Raw genomic sequence first — 18,422 nt, 5'->3', positions numbered from 1 at the left:
TTAAAAAATCCACGCTTATTAATATATTTAAAAAATAATTTAAAAAATAATTTTTATATATATATATATATATTTAAAAAATAATTTAAAAAATAATTTTTAAAAAATCCACGCTTATTAATATATTTAAAAAATAATTTTTAAAAAATCCACGCTTATTAATATATTTAAAAAATAATTTTTAAAAAATCCACGCTTATTAATATATTTAAAAAATAATTTTTAAAAAAATCCACGCTTATTAATATATTTAAAAAATAATTTAAAAAATAATTTTTAAAAAATCCACGCTTATTAATATATTTAAAAAATAATTTACAAAATAATTTTTAAAAAATCCACGCTTATTAATATATTTAAAAAATAATTTAAAAAATCCACGCTTGTTAATATATTTAAAAAATAATTAAAAAAAATATAATTTTTAAAAAATCTACCTTTATTAATATATTTAAAACGTAATTTTAAAAAAATTATATTTAAAAAAATAATTTTTAAAAAATCCACGCTTATTAATATATTTAAAAAAATAATTTTTAAAAAATCCACGCTTATTAATATATTTAAAAAAATAATTTTTAAAAAATCCACGCTTATTAATATATTTAAAAAAATAATTTTTAAAAAATCAACGCTTATTAATATATTTAAAAAAATAATTTTTAAAAAATCCACGCTTATTAATATATTTAAAAAAATAATTTTTAAAAAATCCACGCTTATTAATATATTTAAAAAAATAATTTTTAAAAAATCCACGCTTATTAATATTTTTAAAAAAATAATTTTTAAAAAATCCACGCTCATTAATATATTTAAAAAAATAATTTTTAAAAAATCAACGCTTATTAATATATTTAAAAAAATAATTTTTAAAAAATCCACGCTTATTAATATATTTAAAAAAAGAAATAAAAGAAATGAAAAAAGAAATAATTTTTAAAAAATCCACGCTTATTAATATATTTAAAAAAATAATTTTTAAAAAATCCCCGCTTATTAAAATATTTAAAAAATAATTTTTAAAAAATCAACGCCTATTAATATATTAAAAAAAATAATTTCTAAAAATTCCACGCTTATTAATATATTTAAAAAAATAATTTTTAAAAATCCACGCTTATTAATTAATTTAAAAAAATAATTTTTAAAAAAGCCACGCTTATTACTATATTTAAAAAAATAATTTTTAAAAATCCACGCTTATTAATTAATTTAAAAAAATAATTTTTAGATTATAAATCTATTGAAAAAATAATTTTTAAAAAATCCAACGCTTATTAATATATTTAAAAAAATAATTTTTAAAAAAGCCACGCTTATTACTATATTTAAAAAAATAATTTTTAAAAATCCACGCTTATTAATTAATTTAAAAAAATAATTTTTGGATTATAAATCTATTGAAAAAATAATTTTTAAAAAATCCAACGCTTATTAATATATTTAAAAAAATAATTTTTAAAAAAGCCACGCTTATTACTATATTGAAAAAAAATAATTTTTAAAAAGTCCACGATTATAAATCTATTGAAAAAATAATTTTTAAATATTTTTAAATAAATATAGGAATTTTTGTTATTCTATTAACACATTGGCTTATAATTTCCATGGCCCCAAAATTAGAACTGAAACATTCGACCAATAATAGCCTCAAATTCATTTTTCAATTCCCTATCGAAATGTCTCCTCTCAGCCATGCTAAAAATCAGATTCTCCATTGTGGCCGAATATATGCAACGATCAATAAAATGATTCATACCCTGGGGACACTGACAATGACCCCTTGGACTACAGCTGCCACCATCCAAACAATGTTGATGTCCTGGACCACAGGCACATATATTTGGAGCCACACAATGGCCATAGAGGCCACAGCCACTGAAAATAGAGAAATTATAAAAATCGGAAATTTTATTTTAATTTCTAAAGGAATTACTTTTCACAGATCGGCTTGCAGGTATTGTACCAAAGATAGTAACCCTCAAAACATCGACATATGCCCGGTGCTAGGCACACGCCATGCTCACAGGCATCTGGACACAGGGGTAGGCAATTTTGACTTTGGGGATCATAGGTAAAACCCACATGGCATTGACATTTGTAGGGTGACTCACAGAAGCCATTGGCACAGTTGCTGAAGGAGCGGGAAGAAAGGAAAAAAATGGAAATTCTTAGAGAAATTGTTGGGTTCATCGCCATATTCTCACACATACATACGCATAGCATTCTGATTCACAAATTTCCCTCCCCCGGCGCTTGATGTAGCCCGGAAAACATTCACATTTTTGGGGTGCCACACAGCGGCCATAACCACAATGGGGTTGACATACGGGCTGGCAACCCAAACCCTCCAGCCATTTATTAATATATTTAAAACGTAATTTTAAAAAAATTATATTTAAAAAAATAATTTTTAAAAAATCCACGCTTATTAATATATTTAAAAAAATAATTTTTAAAAAATCCACGCTTATTAATATATTTAAAAAAATAATTTTTAAAAAATCCACGCTTATTAATATATTTAAAAAAATAATTTTTAAAAAATCCACGCTTATTAATATATTTAAAAAAATAATTTTTAAAAAATCCACGCTTATTAATATATTTAAAAAAATAATTTTTAAAAAATCCACGCTTATTAATATATTTAAAAAAATAATTTTTAAAAAATCCACGCTTATTAATATATTTAAAAAAATAATTTTTAAAAAATCCACGCTTATTAATATTTTTAAAAAAATAATTTTTAAAAAATCCACGCTCATTAATATATTTAAAAAAATAATTTTTAAAAAATCAACGCTTATTAATATATTTAAAAAAATAATTTTTAAAAAATCCACGCTTATTAATATATTTAAAAAAAGAAATAAAAGAAATGAAAAAAGAAATAATTTTTAAAAAATCCACGCTTATTAATATATTTAAAAAAATAATTTTTAAAAAATCCCCGCTTATTAAAATATTTAAAAAATAATTTTTAAAAAATCAACGCCTATTAATATATTAAAAAAAATAATTTCTAAAAATTCCACGCTTATTAATATATTTAAAAAAATAATTTTTAAAAATCCACGCTTATTAATTAATTTAAAAAAATAATTTTTAGATTATAAATCTATTGAAAAAATAATTTTTAAAAAATCCAACGCTTATTAATATATTTAAAAAAATAATTTTTAAAAAAGCCACGCTTATTACTATATTTAAAAAAATAATTTTTAAAAATCCACGCTTATTAATTAATTTAAAAAAATAATTTTTGGATTATAAATCTATTGAAAAAATAATTTTTAAAAAATCCAACGCTTATTAATATATTTAAAAAAATAATTTTTAAAAAAGCCACGCTTATTACTATATTGAAAAAAAATAATTTTTAAAAAGTCCACGATTATAAATCTATTGAAAAAATAATTTTTAAATATTTTTAAATAAATATAGGAATTTTTGTTATTCTATTAACACATTGGCTTATAATTTCCATGGCCCCAAAATTAGAACTGAAACATTCGACCAATAATAGCCTCAAATTCATTTTTCAATTCCCTATCGAAATGTCTCCTCTCAGCCATGCTAAAAATCAGATTCTCCATTGTGGCCGAATATATGCAACGATCAATAAAATGATTCATACCCTGGGGACACTGACAATGACCCCTTGGACTACAGCTGCCACCATCCAAACAATGTTGATGTCCTGGACCACAGGCACATATATTTGGAGCCACACAATGGCCATAGAGGCCACAGCCACTGAAAATAGAGAAATTATAAAAATCGGAAATTTTATTTTAATTTCTAAAGGAATTACTTTTCACAGATCGGCTTGCAGGTATTGTACCAAAGATAGTAACCCTCAAAACATCGACATATGCCCGGTGCTAGGCACACGCCATGCTCACAGGCATCTGGACACAGGGGTAGGCAATTTTGACTTTGGGGATCATAGGTAAAACCCACATGGCATTGACATTTGTAGGGTGACTCACAGAAGCCATTGGCACAGTTGCTGAAGGAGCGGGAAGAAAGGAAAAAAATGGCAATTCTTAGAGAAATTGTTGGGTTCATCGCCATATTCTCACACATACATACGCATAGCATTCTGATTCACAAATTTCCCTCCCCCGGCGCTTGATGTAGCCCGGAAAACATTCACATTTTTGGGGTGCCACACAGCGGCCATAACCACAATGGGGTTGACATACGGGCTGGCAACCCAAACCCTCCAGCCATTGATATCCCTGCCGGCAGCGACATTCTCCCGGTGCAGCACAAAATTGATTCAAACCACATGGTATGTGGCTACATTCGGGTACACAATATTTCCTCGACTCCGGATCTAGGCTATAGCCAGGATTACACAAACAAACACCGTTCAGCAGGCATCGTCCATTTTCACAGCCCACCGGGCAAATGTGGACACATTTCCCCAGCGTATTTTTTACAAAGCCCTCAAAACACTCACATTGCTGGGGTGAGCGACAGAAACCGTTACGGCAATTATCCGCTGAGACTTTGGAGCAGTCGGGTATACACTTCGGAGGAGTGGTGGCTGGGGCCTTAGGGTCTCGGCGATATCCTTTGCAGCAAATTTCCAAACTCAGATGACCAGGTATTGAGGAATTTCCAGGCAAAGGCTGATTTTCCTTGGTTTGGAAAAATGAGGCCCTACGGAAAAAGGGAATTTTTTATGAATTCACACACACACACACATTTTCAATACTTACGGTAAATCTTCATAGCACCGCTTTTCCTGGTGCTGGGTTTCAAAATATAAATTCAGTTCCGCTCGAGTACTGGGATATATGTCACCATATAACTCCTGACATTTCACCAAATGATTCTGAACCCTGAGATCAGTTATTAAAATTAATAAAATTTTGAAAATGTCTATGGCCTCCATGGTATTTGTTTTTAAATAAAATATTTGTTGTAAAAAATCTCGGCTTATCTCGCCATTGTTTTTGTCATTACATGAGAGATTTGAATTCGTTTAGAATTGAGATTAGGAAATTGTTTACTTTGAACAATCACTGGGAAATGGGAGCTGGCAGTGATGTCAATAAAAAATTATTAGTTTGAAGCTCGAAATAATCATGCAATTTGAGAAAAGTTCTCCATAAGATTTTGTTTTTCAATTCAGCGAAGCTTTCCTATAGAAAAATGCAAGTCGCAGACTATAGAAATGCAAGCATCTACCCAATGCCTTATTTTTCACAGTGTAATGCTGATGTTTGTTTAAATACAAAGTTTAATTTTAAAATTTCTTATCGTTTTTTGTTCTTCAGCAAAAACTGCATTTTTTCTCAGCACCAAATCTAGAGCATAAATGAATTCAAAAAAAAAAAAAAAAAAAAAAAATTGCAAGGCCAAGGTTATATGATATAATATTTTTAGGGCACGTGTTTGTGTTCGAATGCAAAATTCTTATCAGTGTTGTTTGGTAATTGTTTATTTATATTACCACAATGTTTGCTGCAGAAAAATAATTTTTAAAAAATCCACGACTTGTTAATTCTTTGAAAAATAATTTTTAAAAAATCCGCGACTTGTTAATTCTTTGAAAAATAATTTTTAAAAAATCCACGACTTGTTAATTTTTTGAAAAATAGTTTTTTAAAAATCCACGACTTATTAATTCTTTGAAAAATAATTTTGAAAAAATCCACGACTTGTTAATTCTTTGAAAAATAACTTTTAAAAAATCCACGACGTGTTAATTCTTTGAAAAGTAATTTTGAAAAAAATCCACGACTTGTTAATTCTTTGAAAAATAATTTTTAAAAAATCCATGACTTGTTAATTCTTAGAAAAATAATTTTTAAAAAATCCACGACTTGTTAATTCTTCGAAAAATAATTTTTAAAAAATCCACGACTTGTTAATTCTTCGAAAAATAATTTTTAAAAAATTCTCGACTTGTTAATTCTTTGAAAAATAATTTTTTAAAAAATCCACGACTTGTTAATTCTTTGAAAAATAATTTTTAAAAAATTCTCGACTTGTTAATTCTTTGAAAAATAATTTTTTAAAAAATCCACGACTTGTTAATTCTTTGAAAAATAATTTTTTAAAAAATCCACGACTTGTTAATTCTTTGAAAAATAATTTTTTAAAAAATCCACGACTTGTTAATTCTTTGAAAAATAATTTTTAAAAAATCCACGACATGTTGATTTCTTGAAAAATAATTTTTAAAAAATCCACGCCTAGGTATTTCTTGGAAAAATAATTTTTAAAAAATCCACGACTTGTTAATTCTTTGAAAAATAATTTTTAAAAAATCCACGACTTGTTAATTCTTTGAAAAATAATTTTTAAAAAATCCACGACTTGTTAATTCTTTGAAAAATAATTTTTAAAAAATCCACGACTTGTTAATTCTTTGAAAAATAATTTTTAAAAAATCCACGACTTGTTAATTCTTTGAAAAATAATTTTTAAAAAATCCACGACTTGTTAATTCTTTGAAAAATAATTTTAAAAAATCCACGACTTGTTAATTCTTTGAAAAATAATTTTTAAAAAATCCACGACTTGTTAATTCTTTGAAAAATAATTTTTAAAAAATCCACGACTTGTTAATTCTTTGAAAAATAATTTTTAAAAAATCCACGACTTGTTAATTCTTTGAAAAATAATTTTTAAAAAATCCACGACTTGTTAATTCTTTGAAAAATAATTTTTAAAAAATCCACGGCTTGTTAATTCTTTGAAAAATAATTTTAAAAAATCCACGACTTGTTAATTTTTTGAAAAATAATTTTTAAAAAATCCACGACTTGTTAATTCTTTGAAAAATAATTTTTAAAAAATCCACGACTTGTTAATTCTTTGAAAAATAATTTTTAAAAAATCCACGACTTGTTAATTCTTTGAAAAATAATTTTTAAAAAATCCACGAATTGTTAATTCATTGAAAAATAATTTTTAAAAAATTCACGACTTGTTAATTCATTGAAAAATAATTTTTAAAAAATCCACGACTTGTTAATTCATTGAAAAATAATTTTTTAAAAAACCACGACTTGTTAATTCATTGAAAAATAATTTTTAAAAAATCCACGACTTGTTAATTCATTGGAAAATAATTTTTAAAAAATCCACGACTTGTTAATTCTTTGAAAAATACATTTTAAAAAATCCACGACTTGTTAATTCTTTGAAAAATAATTTTTAAAAAATCCACGACTTGTTAATTTATTGAAAAATAATTTTTAAAAAATCCACGACTTGTTAATTCTTTGAAAAATAATTTTTAAAAAATCCACGATTTGTTAATTCTTTGAAAAATAATTTTAAAAAATCCACGACTTGTTAATTCTTTGAAAAATAATTTTTAAAAAATCCACGACTTGTTAATTCTTTCAAAAAATAATTTTCAAAAAATCCACGACTTGTTAATTCTTTGAAAAATAATTTTTAAAAAGTCCACGACTTGTTAATTCTTTGAAAAATAATTTTTAAAAAATCCACGACTTGTTAATTATTTGAAAAATAATTTTTAAAAAATCCACGACTTGTTAATTCTTTGAAAAATAATTTTTAAAAAATCCACGACTTGTTAATTCTTTGAAAAATAATTTTTAAAAAATCCACGACTTGTTAATTCTTTGAAAAATAATTTTTAAAAAATCCACGACTTGTTAATTCTTTGAAAAATAATTTTTAAAAAATCCTCGACTTGTTAATTCTTCGAAAAATAATTTTTAAAAAATCCACGACTTGTTAATTCTTTGAAAAATAATTTTTAAAAAATCCACGACTTGTTAATTCTTTGAAAAATAATTTTTAAAAAATCCACGACTTGTTAATTCTTTGAAAAATAATTTTTAAAAAATCCACGACTTGTTAATTCTTTGAAAAATAATTTTTAAAAAATCCACGACTTGTTATTTCATTGAAAAATACATTTTAAAAAATCCACGACTTGTTAATTCTTTGAAAAATAATTTTTAAAAAATCCACGACTTGTTAATTTATTGAAAAATAATTTTTAAAAAATCCACGACTTGTTATTTCTTTGAAAAATAATTTTTAAAAAATCCACGACTTGTTAATTCTTTGAAAAATAATTTTTAAAAAATCCACGACTTGTTAATTCTTTGAAAAATAATTTTTAAAAAATCCACGACTTGTTAATTCTTTGAAAAATAATTTTTAAAAAATCCACGAATTGTTAATTCATTGAAAAATAATTTTTAAAAAATTCACGACTTGTTAATTCATTGAAAAATAATTTTTAAAAAATCCACGACTTGTTAATTCATTGAAAAATAATTTTTAAAAAAACCACGACTTGTTAATTCATTGAAAAATAATTTTTAAAAAATCCACGACTTGTTAATTCATTGGAAAATAATTTTTAAAAAATCCACGACTTGTTAATTCTTTGAAAAATACATTTTAAAAAATCCACGACTTGTTAATTCTTTGAAAAATAATTTTTAAAAAATCCACGACTTGTTAATTTATTGAAAAATAATTTTTAAAAAATCCACGACTTGTTAATTCTTTGAAAAATAATTTTTAAAAAATCCACGATTTGTTAGTTCTTTGAAAAATAATTTTAAAAAATCCACGACTTGTTAATTCTTTGAAAAATAATTTTTAAAAAATCCACGACTTGTTAATTCTTTCAAAAAATAATTTTCAAAAAATCCACGACTTGTTAATTCTTTGAAAAATAATTTTTAAAAAGTCCACGACTTGTTAATTCTTTGAAAAATAATTTTTAAAAAATCCACGACTTGTTAATTATTTGAAAAATAATTTTTAAAAAGTCCAAGACTTGTTAATTCTTTGAAAAATAATTTTTAAAAATCCACGACTTGTTAATTATTTGAAAAATAATTTTTAAAAAATCCACGACTTGTTAATTCATTGAAAAATACATTTTAAAAAATCCACGACTTGTTAATTCTTTGAAAAATAATTTTTAAAAAATCCACGACTTGTTAATTTATTGAAAAATAATTTTTAAAAAATCCACGACTTGTTAATTTATTGAAAAATAATTTTTAAAAAATCCACGACTTGTTATTTCTTTGAAAAATAATTTTTAAAAAATCCACGACTTGTTATTTCTTTGAAAATAATTTTTAAAAAATCCACGACTTGTTAATTCTTTGAAAAATAATTTTTAAAAAATCCACGACTTGTTAATTCTTTGAAAAATAATTTTTAAAAAATCCACGAATTGTTAATTCATTGAAAAATAATTTTTAAAAAATTCACGACTTGTTAATTCATTGAAAAATAATTTTTAAAAAATCCACGACTTGTTAATTCATTGAAAAATAATTTTTAAAAAAACCACGACTTGTTAATTCATTGAAAAATAATTTTTAAAAAATCCACGACTTGTTAATTCATTGGAAAATAATTTTTAAAAAATCCACGACTTGTTAATTCTTTGAAAAATACATTTTAAAAAATCCACGACTTGTTAATTCTTTGAAAAATAATTTTTAAAAAATCCACGACTTGTTAATTTATTGAAAAATAATTTTTAAAAAATCCACGACTTGTTAATTCTTTGAAAAATAATTTTTAAAAAATCCACGATTTGTTAATTCTTTGAAAAATAATTTTAAAAAATCCACGACTTGTTAATTCTTTGAAAAATAATTTTTAAAAATCCACGACTTGTTAATTCTTTCAAAAAATAATTTTCAAAAAATCCACGACTTGTTAATTCTTTGAAAAATAATTTTTAAAAAGTCCACGACTTGTTAATTCTTTGAAAAATAATTTTTAAAAAATCCACGACTTGTTAATTATTTGAAAAATAATTTTTAAAAAATCCACGACTTGTTAATTCTTTGAAAAATAATTTTTAAAAAATCCACGACTTGTTAATTCTTTGAAAACTTTGAAAAATTATTTTAAACAAACCCATTCTTTGTTAATTCATTGAAATTTTTTTTAATTCCTGGGTATAGCTTTGAAAAATAATTTAAAAAAGCCAGCATTGGTGAGAAAATTATTCTTAAAAATCCACGCTTGGTATTTCTTCGAAGATTCTTAAAAAAGTACATGCCTTGAAGAATCCAAATCTTGTTTTTTAATTGAAAAAATAATTTTTAAAGAATCCAAGCAATGTTAATTATTTGAAAAATCAAAAAATAAAGATGCGTATCCCCATTTGCCTTAAAATTTTAGATATTTAAAATGTACTGCTACTGTTTCTAATACATTCTCGTCATTTATTTCATATTCATATTTCGACAACAAATATAGTATTCGCCCCACAAACTTAGTTTGCTGGGTTGCAGAAGTGGCGACCCTTCACCCCGCTCTTAATGAAACCAGGATTGCAGGAACAGAAATTGGGTGCCGAGCAGTATCCATTGGGGCAACCCTGAGGGCAGTGCGGAACACACTTGTTCGAATCTTTGTCATCGGGGACATACCCCGGTTCGCATTCACATTTATTTGGGCTGGCACAGACCCCATTGACACAAGGGCTATCGCAGCGGGGATTGCATTTAATACCAGAACGGTCCAATTCCGAACCCACAGGGCAGGAACAGGTATCGGGGGCAATGCAGAAACCTTTGTCACATCCACTAAAATTATTAAAAGAGAGAAATAGAGAAGTTAATAAAAACTCTAAATATCATAAAAATCTTCTTGACTTACAGAGCACACACCGGCTCACAGGCATCGCCCACCTTGGTATAGCCCGTGTGACAGCTGCACAAACCCGGTGCGGTACATTTGCCATTCAGGCAATTCTCACAATGCGGTTCACATGTGCCCACACCGGTTAGATGATATCCTTTATCGCACTCACACTGATTGGGTCCAATGCATTTGCCAAATTGACAGCCATTCTCACAGGTGGGTACACAATATTTTCCCTGTTTGGGTTCCAAGCTATAACCAGGTTTGCACTGACACTGACCATCATCGGAGCATACACCATTTTCACAACCAATTGGACACGTGGTGACACATTTACCTAATGAGTTGCGAACATGACCTGGTATACAGACACATTGATTGGGCGCTACGCAGATGCCATTGGGACAATCATCCTCGCAGATCGGATCGCATCGCTTGAAGACATGAGGATTACGTTCGTAACCTTCACAGCAGACCTGTATGGTGCTCATACCGGGAGCGGTACCATTGCTGACGGGCTCTTGGCCATTTTTCACCAGCGTTGAGGTGCTGCAAAGATAAGGGAAATACATTTTTATTAAAGAAATCATAGCAAAATTCGTTGAAAATAATTTTTAAAAATCCAAGTCTTGATATTTGTCGCAAAAATAATTTTTAAAAAATCCAAGCATTGGTATTTGGCGGAAAAAAATTTAAAAAAAATCTACGATCTGATATTTGGAGAAAAAATATTTTTTTCAAAAATATTTGGCGGAAAAATTATTTTTAAAAAATCTACGTCTTGATATTTGTCGGAAATATTATTTTTAAAAAATCCACGCCTAGTCATTTGTCGGAAAAATAAATTTTAAAAATTCCAGGCCTTGATATTTCTTTGAAAAATAATTTTTAAAAAATCCACGCCTAGTCATTTGTCGGAAAAATAAATTTTAAAAATTCCAGGCCTTGATATTTCTTTGAAAAATAATTTTTAAAAAATTCACGCCTAGTCATTTGTCGGAAAAATAAAATTTAAAAATTCCAGGCCTTGATATTTCTTAGAAAAATAATTTTTAAAAAATCCACGCCTAGTCATGTGTCGGAAAAATAAATTTTAAAAATTCCAGGCCTTGATATTTCTTTGAAAAATAATTTTTAAAAAATCCACGCCTAGTCATTTGTCGGAAAAATAAATTTTAAAAATTCCAGGCCTTGATATTTCTTTGAAAAATAATTTTTAAAAAATCCACGTCTTGTTATTTCTTGGAAAAATAATTTTTAAAAAATCCACGTCTTGTTATTTCTTGGAAAAATAATATTTAAAAAATCCTCGTCATGTTATTTCTTGGAAAAATAATTTTTAAAAATCCATTCTTCTTGTTATTTCTTGGAAAAATATTTTTAAAAAATCCATGTCCTGTTATTTCTTGGAAAATAATTTTAAAAAGTCCACACCTTGTTATTTATATATATTTTTAAAAAAATCCACGCCTTGTTATTTGTAGGAAAAATAATTTTTAAAAAATCCTCGCCTTGATATTTGTGGGAAAAATAATTTTAAAAAAATCCACGCCTTATTATTTGTAGGAAAAATAATTTTTAAAAAATCCACGCCTTATTATTTCTGGGAAAAATAATTTTTAAAAAATCCACGCCTTATTATTTGTAGGAAAAATAATTTTTAAAAAATCCACGCCTTATTATTTCTGGGAAAAATAATTTTTAAAAAATCCACGCCTTATAATTTCTGGGAAAAACAATTTTTAAAAAATCCACGCCTTATAATTTCTGGGAAAAATAATTTTTAAAAAATCCACGCCTTATTATTTCTGGGAAAAATAATTTTTAAAAAAATCCACGCCTTGTTATTTGTAGGAAAAATAATTTTAAAAAAAAAATCCACGCCTTGATATTTGTAGGAAAAATAATTTTTAAAAAAATCCACGCCATGTTATTTGCAGGAAAAATAATTTTTAAAAAATCCACGCGTTTTTATTTCAGGGAAAAATAATTTTTAAAAAATCCACGCGTTATTATTTCGGGGAAAAATATTTTTTAAAAAAATGCACGCCTTGTTATTTGTAGGAAAAATAATTTTTAAAAAAATCCAAGAATTGTTATTTGTAGGAAAAATAATTTTTAAAAAAATCCAAGAATTGTTATTTGTAGGAAAAATAATTTTAAAAAAATCCACGCATCGTTTTTTGTGGAAAAAATTATTTTTAAAAAATCCACGCTTTGTTATTTGGGAAAAATAATTGTTAAAAAAATCAACGCCTTGTTATTTGTGGGAAAAATAATTGTTAAAAAAATTCACGCCTTGTTATTTGTGGGAAAAATAATTTTTAAAAAGTCCACGCCATATTATTAGTGGGAAAAATAATTTTTAAAAAATCCACGTATTGTTAGTTTTTTGAAAAAAAAATTAAAAAATTCACGCCTTATTATTTATTTGAAAATAATGTTTAAGAAATCTAAGCCTTCATATTTGTGGGAAAAATAATTTTTAAAAAATCTAAGCCTTGGTATTTGTGGGAAAAATAATTTTTAAAAAATTCGTGACTTATTATTTTAGGGAAAAATGATTTTTAAAAAATCCGTGACTTATTATTTCAGGGAAAAATAATTTTTAAAAAAATCCGTGACTTATTATTTCAGGAAAATATAATTTTTAAAAAAATACACGATTTGTTAATTGTTGGAAAAAATATTTTTTAAAAAATCCACACCTTGTTATTTATGGAAAGAATAATATTTAAAAAATACACGCCTTGTTATTAGTGGGAAAAATAATTTTTAAAAAATCCACGCCTTGTTATTTGTGGGAAAAATAATTTTTAAAATATCCACATCTTGTTTTTAGTGGGAAAAATAATTTTTAAAAAATCCACGCCTTGTTATTTGTGGGAAAAATAATTTTTAAAAAAATCCACGCCTTGTTATTTGTAGGAAAAATAATTTTTAAAAAAAATCCACGCCTTGTTATTTGTAGGAAAAATAATTTTTAAAAAAATCCACGCCATGTTATTTGCAGGAAAAACAATTTTTAAAAAATCCACGCGTTTTTATTTCAGGGAAAAATAATTTTTAAAAAATCCACGCGTTATTATTTCGGGGAAAAATATTTTTTAAAAAAATGCACGCCTTGTTATTTGTAGGAAAAATAATTTTTAAAAAAATCCAAGAATTGTTATTTGTAGGAAAAATAATTTTTAAAAAAATCCACGCATCGTTTTTTGTGGAAAAAATTATTTTTAAAAAATCCACGCTTTGTTATTTGGGAAAAATAATTGTTAAAAAAATCAACGCCTTGTTATTTGTGGGAAAAATAATTGTTAAAAAAATTCACGTCTTGTTATTTGTGGGAAAAATAATTTTTAAAAAGTCCACGCCATATTATTAGTGGGAAAAATAATTTTTAAAAAATCCACGCATTGTTAGTTTTTTGAAAAAAAAAATTTAAAAATTCACGCCTTATTATTTATTTGAAAATAATGTTTAAGAAATCTAAGCCTTCATATTTGTGGGAAAAATAATTTTTAAAAAATCTAAGCCTTGGTATTTGTGGGAAAAATAATTTTTAAAAAATTCGTGACTTATTATTTTAGGGAAAAATGATTTTTACCGTGACTTATTATTTCAGGAAAATATAATTTTTAAAAAAATACACGATTTGTTAATTGTTGGAAAAAATATTTTTTAAAAAATCCACACCTTGTTATTTATGGAAAGAATAATATTTAAAAAATCCACGCCTTGTTATTAGTGGGAAAAATAATTTTTAAAAAATCCACGCCTTGTTATTTGTGGGAAAAATAATTTTTAAAAAATCCACGTCTTGTTATTTCTTGGAAAAATAATTTTTAAAAAATCCACGTCTTGTTATTTCTTGGAAAAATAATATTTAAAAAATCCTCGTCATGTTATTTCTTGGAAAAATAATTTTTAAAAATCCATTCTTCTTGTTATTTCTTGGAAAAATATTTTTAAAAAATCCATGTCCTGTTATTTCTTGGAAAATAATTTTAAAAAGTCCACACCTTGTTATTTATATATATTTTAAAAAAATCCACGCCTTGTTATTTGTAGGAAAAATAATTTTTAAAAAATCCTCGCCTTGATATTTGTGGGAAAAATAATTTTAAAAAAATCCACGCCTTATTATTTGTAGGAAAAATAATTTTTAAAAAATCCACGCCTTATTATTTCTGGGAAAAATAATTTTTAAAAAATCCACGCCTTATTATTTGTAGGAAAAATAATTTTTAAAAAATCCACGCCTTATTATTTCTGGGAAAAATAATTTTTAAAAAATCCACGCCTTATAATTTCTGGGAAAAACAATTTTTAAAAAATCCACGCCTTATAATTTCTGGGAAAAATAATTTTTAAAAAATCCACGCCTTATTATTTCTGGGAAAAATAATTTTTAAAAAAATCCACGCCTTGTTATTTGTAGGAAAAATAATTTAAAAAAAAAATCCACGCCTTGATATTTGTAGGAAAAATAATTTTTAAAAAAATCCACGCCATGTTATTTGCAGGAAAAATAATTTTTAAAAAATCCACGCGTTTTTATTTCAGGGAAAAATAATTTTTAAAAAATCCACGCGTTATTATTTCGGGGAAAAATATTTTTTAAAAAAATGCACGCCTTGTTATTTGTAGGAAAAATAATTTTTAAAAAAATCCAAGAATTGTTATTTGTAGGAAAAATAATTTTTAAAAAAATCCAAGAATTGTTATTTGTAGGAAAAATAATTTTTAAAAAAATCCACGCATCGTTTTTTGTGGAAAAAATTATTTTTAAAAAATCCACGCTTTGTTATTTGGGAAAAATAATTGTTAAAAAAATCAACGCCTTGTTATTTGTGGGAAAAATAATTGTTAAAAAAATTCACGTCTTGTTATTTGTGGGAAAAATAATTTTTAAAAAGTCCACGCCATATTATTAGTGGGAAAAATAATTTTTAAAAAATCCACGCATTGTTAGTTTTTTGAAAAAAAAAATTTAAAAATTCACGCCTTATTATTTATTTGAAAATAATGTTTAAGAAATCTAAGCCTTCATATTTGTGGGAAAAATAATTTTTAAAAAATCTAAGCCTTGGTATTTGTGGGAAAAATAATTTTTAAAAAATTCGTGACTTATTATTTTAGGGAAAAATGATTTTTACCGTGACTTATTATTTCAGGAAAATATAATTTTTAAAAAAATACACGATTTGTTAATTGTTGGAAAAAATATTTTTTAAAAAATCCACACCTTGTTATTTATGGAAAGAATAATATTTAAAAAATCCACGCCTTGTTATTAGTGGGAAAAATAATTTTTAAAAAATCCACGCCTTGTTATTTGTGGGAAAAATAATTTTTAAAAAATCCACATCTTGTTTTTAGTGGGAAAAATAATTTTTAAAAAATCCACGCCTTGTTATTTGTGGGAAAAATAATTTTTAAAAAATCCATGCCTTGTTATTTGTAGGAAAAATAATTTTTAAAAAAATCCACGCCATGTTATTTGTAGGAAAAACAATTTTTAAAAAATCCACGCATTGTTTTTTGTGGACAAAATAATTTTTAAAAAATCCACGCCTTGTTATTTGTGGGAAGAATAATTTTTAAAAAATCCACGCCTAGTTATTTGTGAGAAGAATAATTTAAAAAAAATCCACGCTTTGTTAATTGTTGGAAAAATAATTTAAAAAAAATCCACGCTTTGTTAATTGTTGGAAAAATAATTTTTAAAAAATCCACGCCTTGTTATTTTGTGGGAAAAAATAATTTTTAAAAAATCCACGCCTTGTTATTTGTGGGAAAAATATTTTTTTAAAAAATCCACTCTTTGTTATTTGTGGGAAAAATAATTTTTAAAAAATCCATGCCTTGTTTTTTGTTGGAAAAATTACTACAAATTTTTCAATAAAAAATATGACACAAAATATTAAAATTATCAATATTTCGAGGAAACAGAGATCGCCAGCGGGTCAATAACAGATTGTATTTGTCCCACTATTTGCAAAACAAAAATAAATAAAAAATTCAAACTTACGGTACTTCCTTAAAACAAATACCCGAAGCAATGCCAGCCCTGGTCTTGTTAATAAATTCTGCAGTTGCATCCAAAATCTGGGGTTGAGGAGATGGTTCAGGTTTCACCAATGCCTCTCCTTGATAATATTCCGCAGGTTTGAAATTACCATTGTAACGCTCATAGACACTACCCTGGTATTGGCTGTGCGAATTGAACTCCTCTTGATGGTTGTAATTCAATTGCTCCGATTGTTGTGGCGGATTGGGAGGTTGACGCGTCTTAATACCGGTTTTGAATTGACCCAACACCCCAATCGAAAGTGTACCAATGATACACAAAATTAAAAGAACTTTCATTTCGAAATAAAATTAGTTTTGATTTTCTTCTAAAGAACTAACGTCCGATTTCAACAATAGCCACAAAACGACTAAAATTATCGCATAATTTCACATTGAAATTCATTTCAAGATTTTTGTTTTATTTCTTTTGTTGTTGTGATTATTGGGTTTGAATGCAAAACTGTTTTGTTTCTAATCTTGTGGCTTTATTGTTTGTTTAGAAATTCAATATTTTTTATTTAATTTGTGATTTATTTCAAACTGAGATCATTTGTCTGGTTGGGGTTGGTTAGTCATGCTCCACTACCAGCAGCCTGAGATCTTAAAAACGTCGATTTTGATGTTCAAACTGATGGGGTCTGTGTTGTTCTTGTTGCTTTCCTGTCACTCGTGATTGTTAATTGATTTATTCAATATATTTGTTATCTAAATACTGGTTTTGGTTTAAATGAGATTAATGGTTCTGTTTCGAAACGTGATTATCATAGGAAAAAATATTGCAGTTCTGGGAAGAGATGATAACGTCACATATTGAATGAAGTAATGGAAAAAAGGCGGTCAAGAATTTGAGTCTAATTATCGTGGATTTTTAAAAATAATTTTTCCACAAACAACAAAGCGTGGATTTTTTCAAAATTATTTTTCCCACAAATAACTAGGCCTGGATTTTTTAAAAATTATTTTTTCTTACAAATATCAAGGCGTGGATTTTTTTTAATTTATTTTTTCTTACAAATATCAAGGCGTGGATTTTTTAAAATTTATTTTTTCTTAGAAATATCAAGGTGTGTATTTTTTAAAAATTATTTTTCCCACAAATAACAAGGCGTGGATTTTTTAAAAATAATTTTTCTCAAAAATAACATGGCGTGGATTTTTTAAAAATAATTTTTCTCAAAAATAACATGGCGTGGATTTTTTAAATATTATTTTTCCCAGAAATAATAAGGCGTGGATTTTTTAAATATTATTTTTCCCACAAATAACAAGGCGTGGATTTTTTAAAAATTATGTTTCCCACAAATAACCAGGCGTGTTTTTTTTAAAAATTATTTTTCCCCAAAAATAACAAGGCGTGTATTTTTTAAAAATTAATTTTCCCAGAAATAATAAGGCGGGGATTTTTTAAAAATTATTTTTCCCACAAATAATAAGGCGTGGACTTTTTAAAAGTTATTTTTCCCAGAAATAATAAGGCGTGGATTTTTTAAAAATTATTTTTCCCAAAAACAATAAGGCGTGGATTTTTTAAAAATTATTTTTCCCAAAAATAATAAGGCGTGGATTTTTTAAAAATTATTTTTCCCACAAATAACAAGGCGTGGATTTTTTAAAAATTATTTTTCCCACAAATACCAAGGCGTGGATTTTTTAAAAATTATTTTTCCCACAAATACCAAGGCGTGGATTTTTTAAAAATTATTTTTCCCAAA

The 18,422-nt window shown here is 25.4% G+C and overlaps 2 protein-coding genes across 2 annotated transcripts; both read right to left on the bottom strand.

The window, feature by feature from the left end:
- Nucleotides 1-1,360: 1,360 nt before the first annotated feature.
- Nucleotides 1,361-2,347, bottom strand: LOC131805843 (epidermal growth factor-like protein). Its single transcript, XM_059129531.1, has 3 exons — nucleotides 2,217-2,347; nucleotides 1,940-2,137; nucleotides 1,361-1,881 (listed from the first exon to the last, which is right to left on the bottom strand). Exons 1-3 carry the CDS (start codon nucleotides 2,309-2,311, stop codon nucleotides 1,623-1,625), a joined length of 552 nt encoding a protein of 183 aa, XP_058985514.1. The 5' UTR covers nucleotides 2,312-2,347; the 3' UTR covers nucleotides 1,361-1,622.
- Nucleotides 2,348-3,488: 1,141 nt separating this feature from the next.
- Nucleotides 3,489-17,227, bottom strand: LOC101901388 (platelet endothelial aggregation receptor 1-like). The gene is made up of 7 exons (XM_059129537.1): nucleotides 16,670-17,227; nucleotides 10,654-11,187; nucleotides 10,271-10,580; nucleotides 4,737-4,993; nucleotides 4,102-4,677; nucleotides 3,821-4,018; nucleotides 3,489-3,762 (listed from the first exon to the last, which is right to left on the bottom strand). Exons 1-7 carry the CDS (start codon nucleotides 17,005-17,007, stop codon nucleotides 3,504-3,506), a joined length of 2,472 nt encoding a protein of 823 aa, XP_058985520.1. The 5' UTR covers nucleotides 17,008-17,227; the 3' UTR covers nucleotides 3,489-3,503.
- Between the last annotated feature and the right edge of the window lie 1,195 nt (nucleotides 17,228-18,422).

The sequence above is a fragment of the Musca domestica genome, unplaced genomic scaffold (assembly GCF_030504385.1).
Source record: "Musca domestica strain aabys unplaced genomic scaffold, Musca_domestica.polishedcontigs.V.1.1 62, whole genome shotgun sequence".
NCBI classification, from domain to species: domain Eukaryota; kingdom Metazoa; phylum Arthropoda; class Insecta; order Diptera; family Muscidae; genus Musca; species Musca domestica.
Note: the sequence above shows the minus strand (reverse complement) of the source record. Positions and strands in the feature narration are given on the sequence as shown.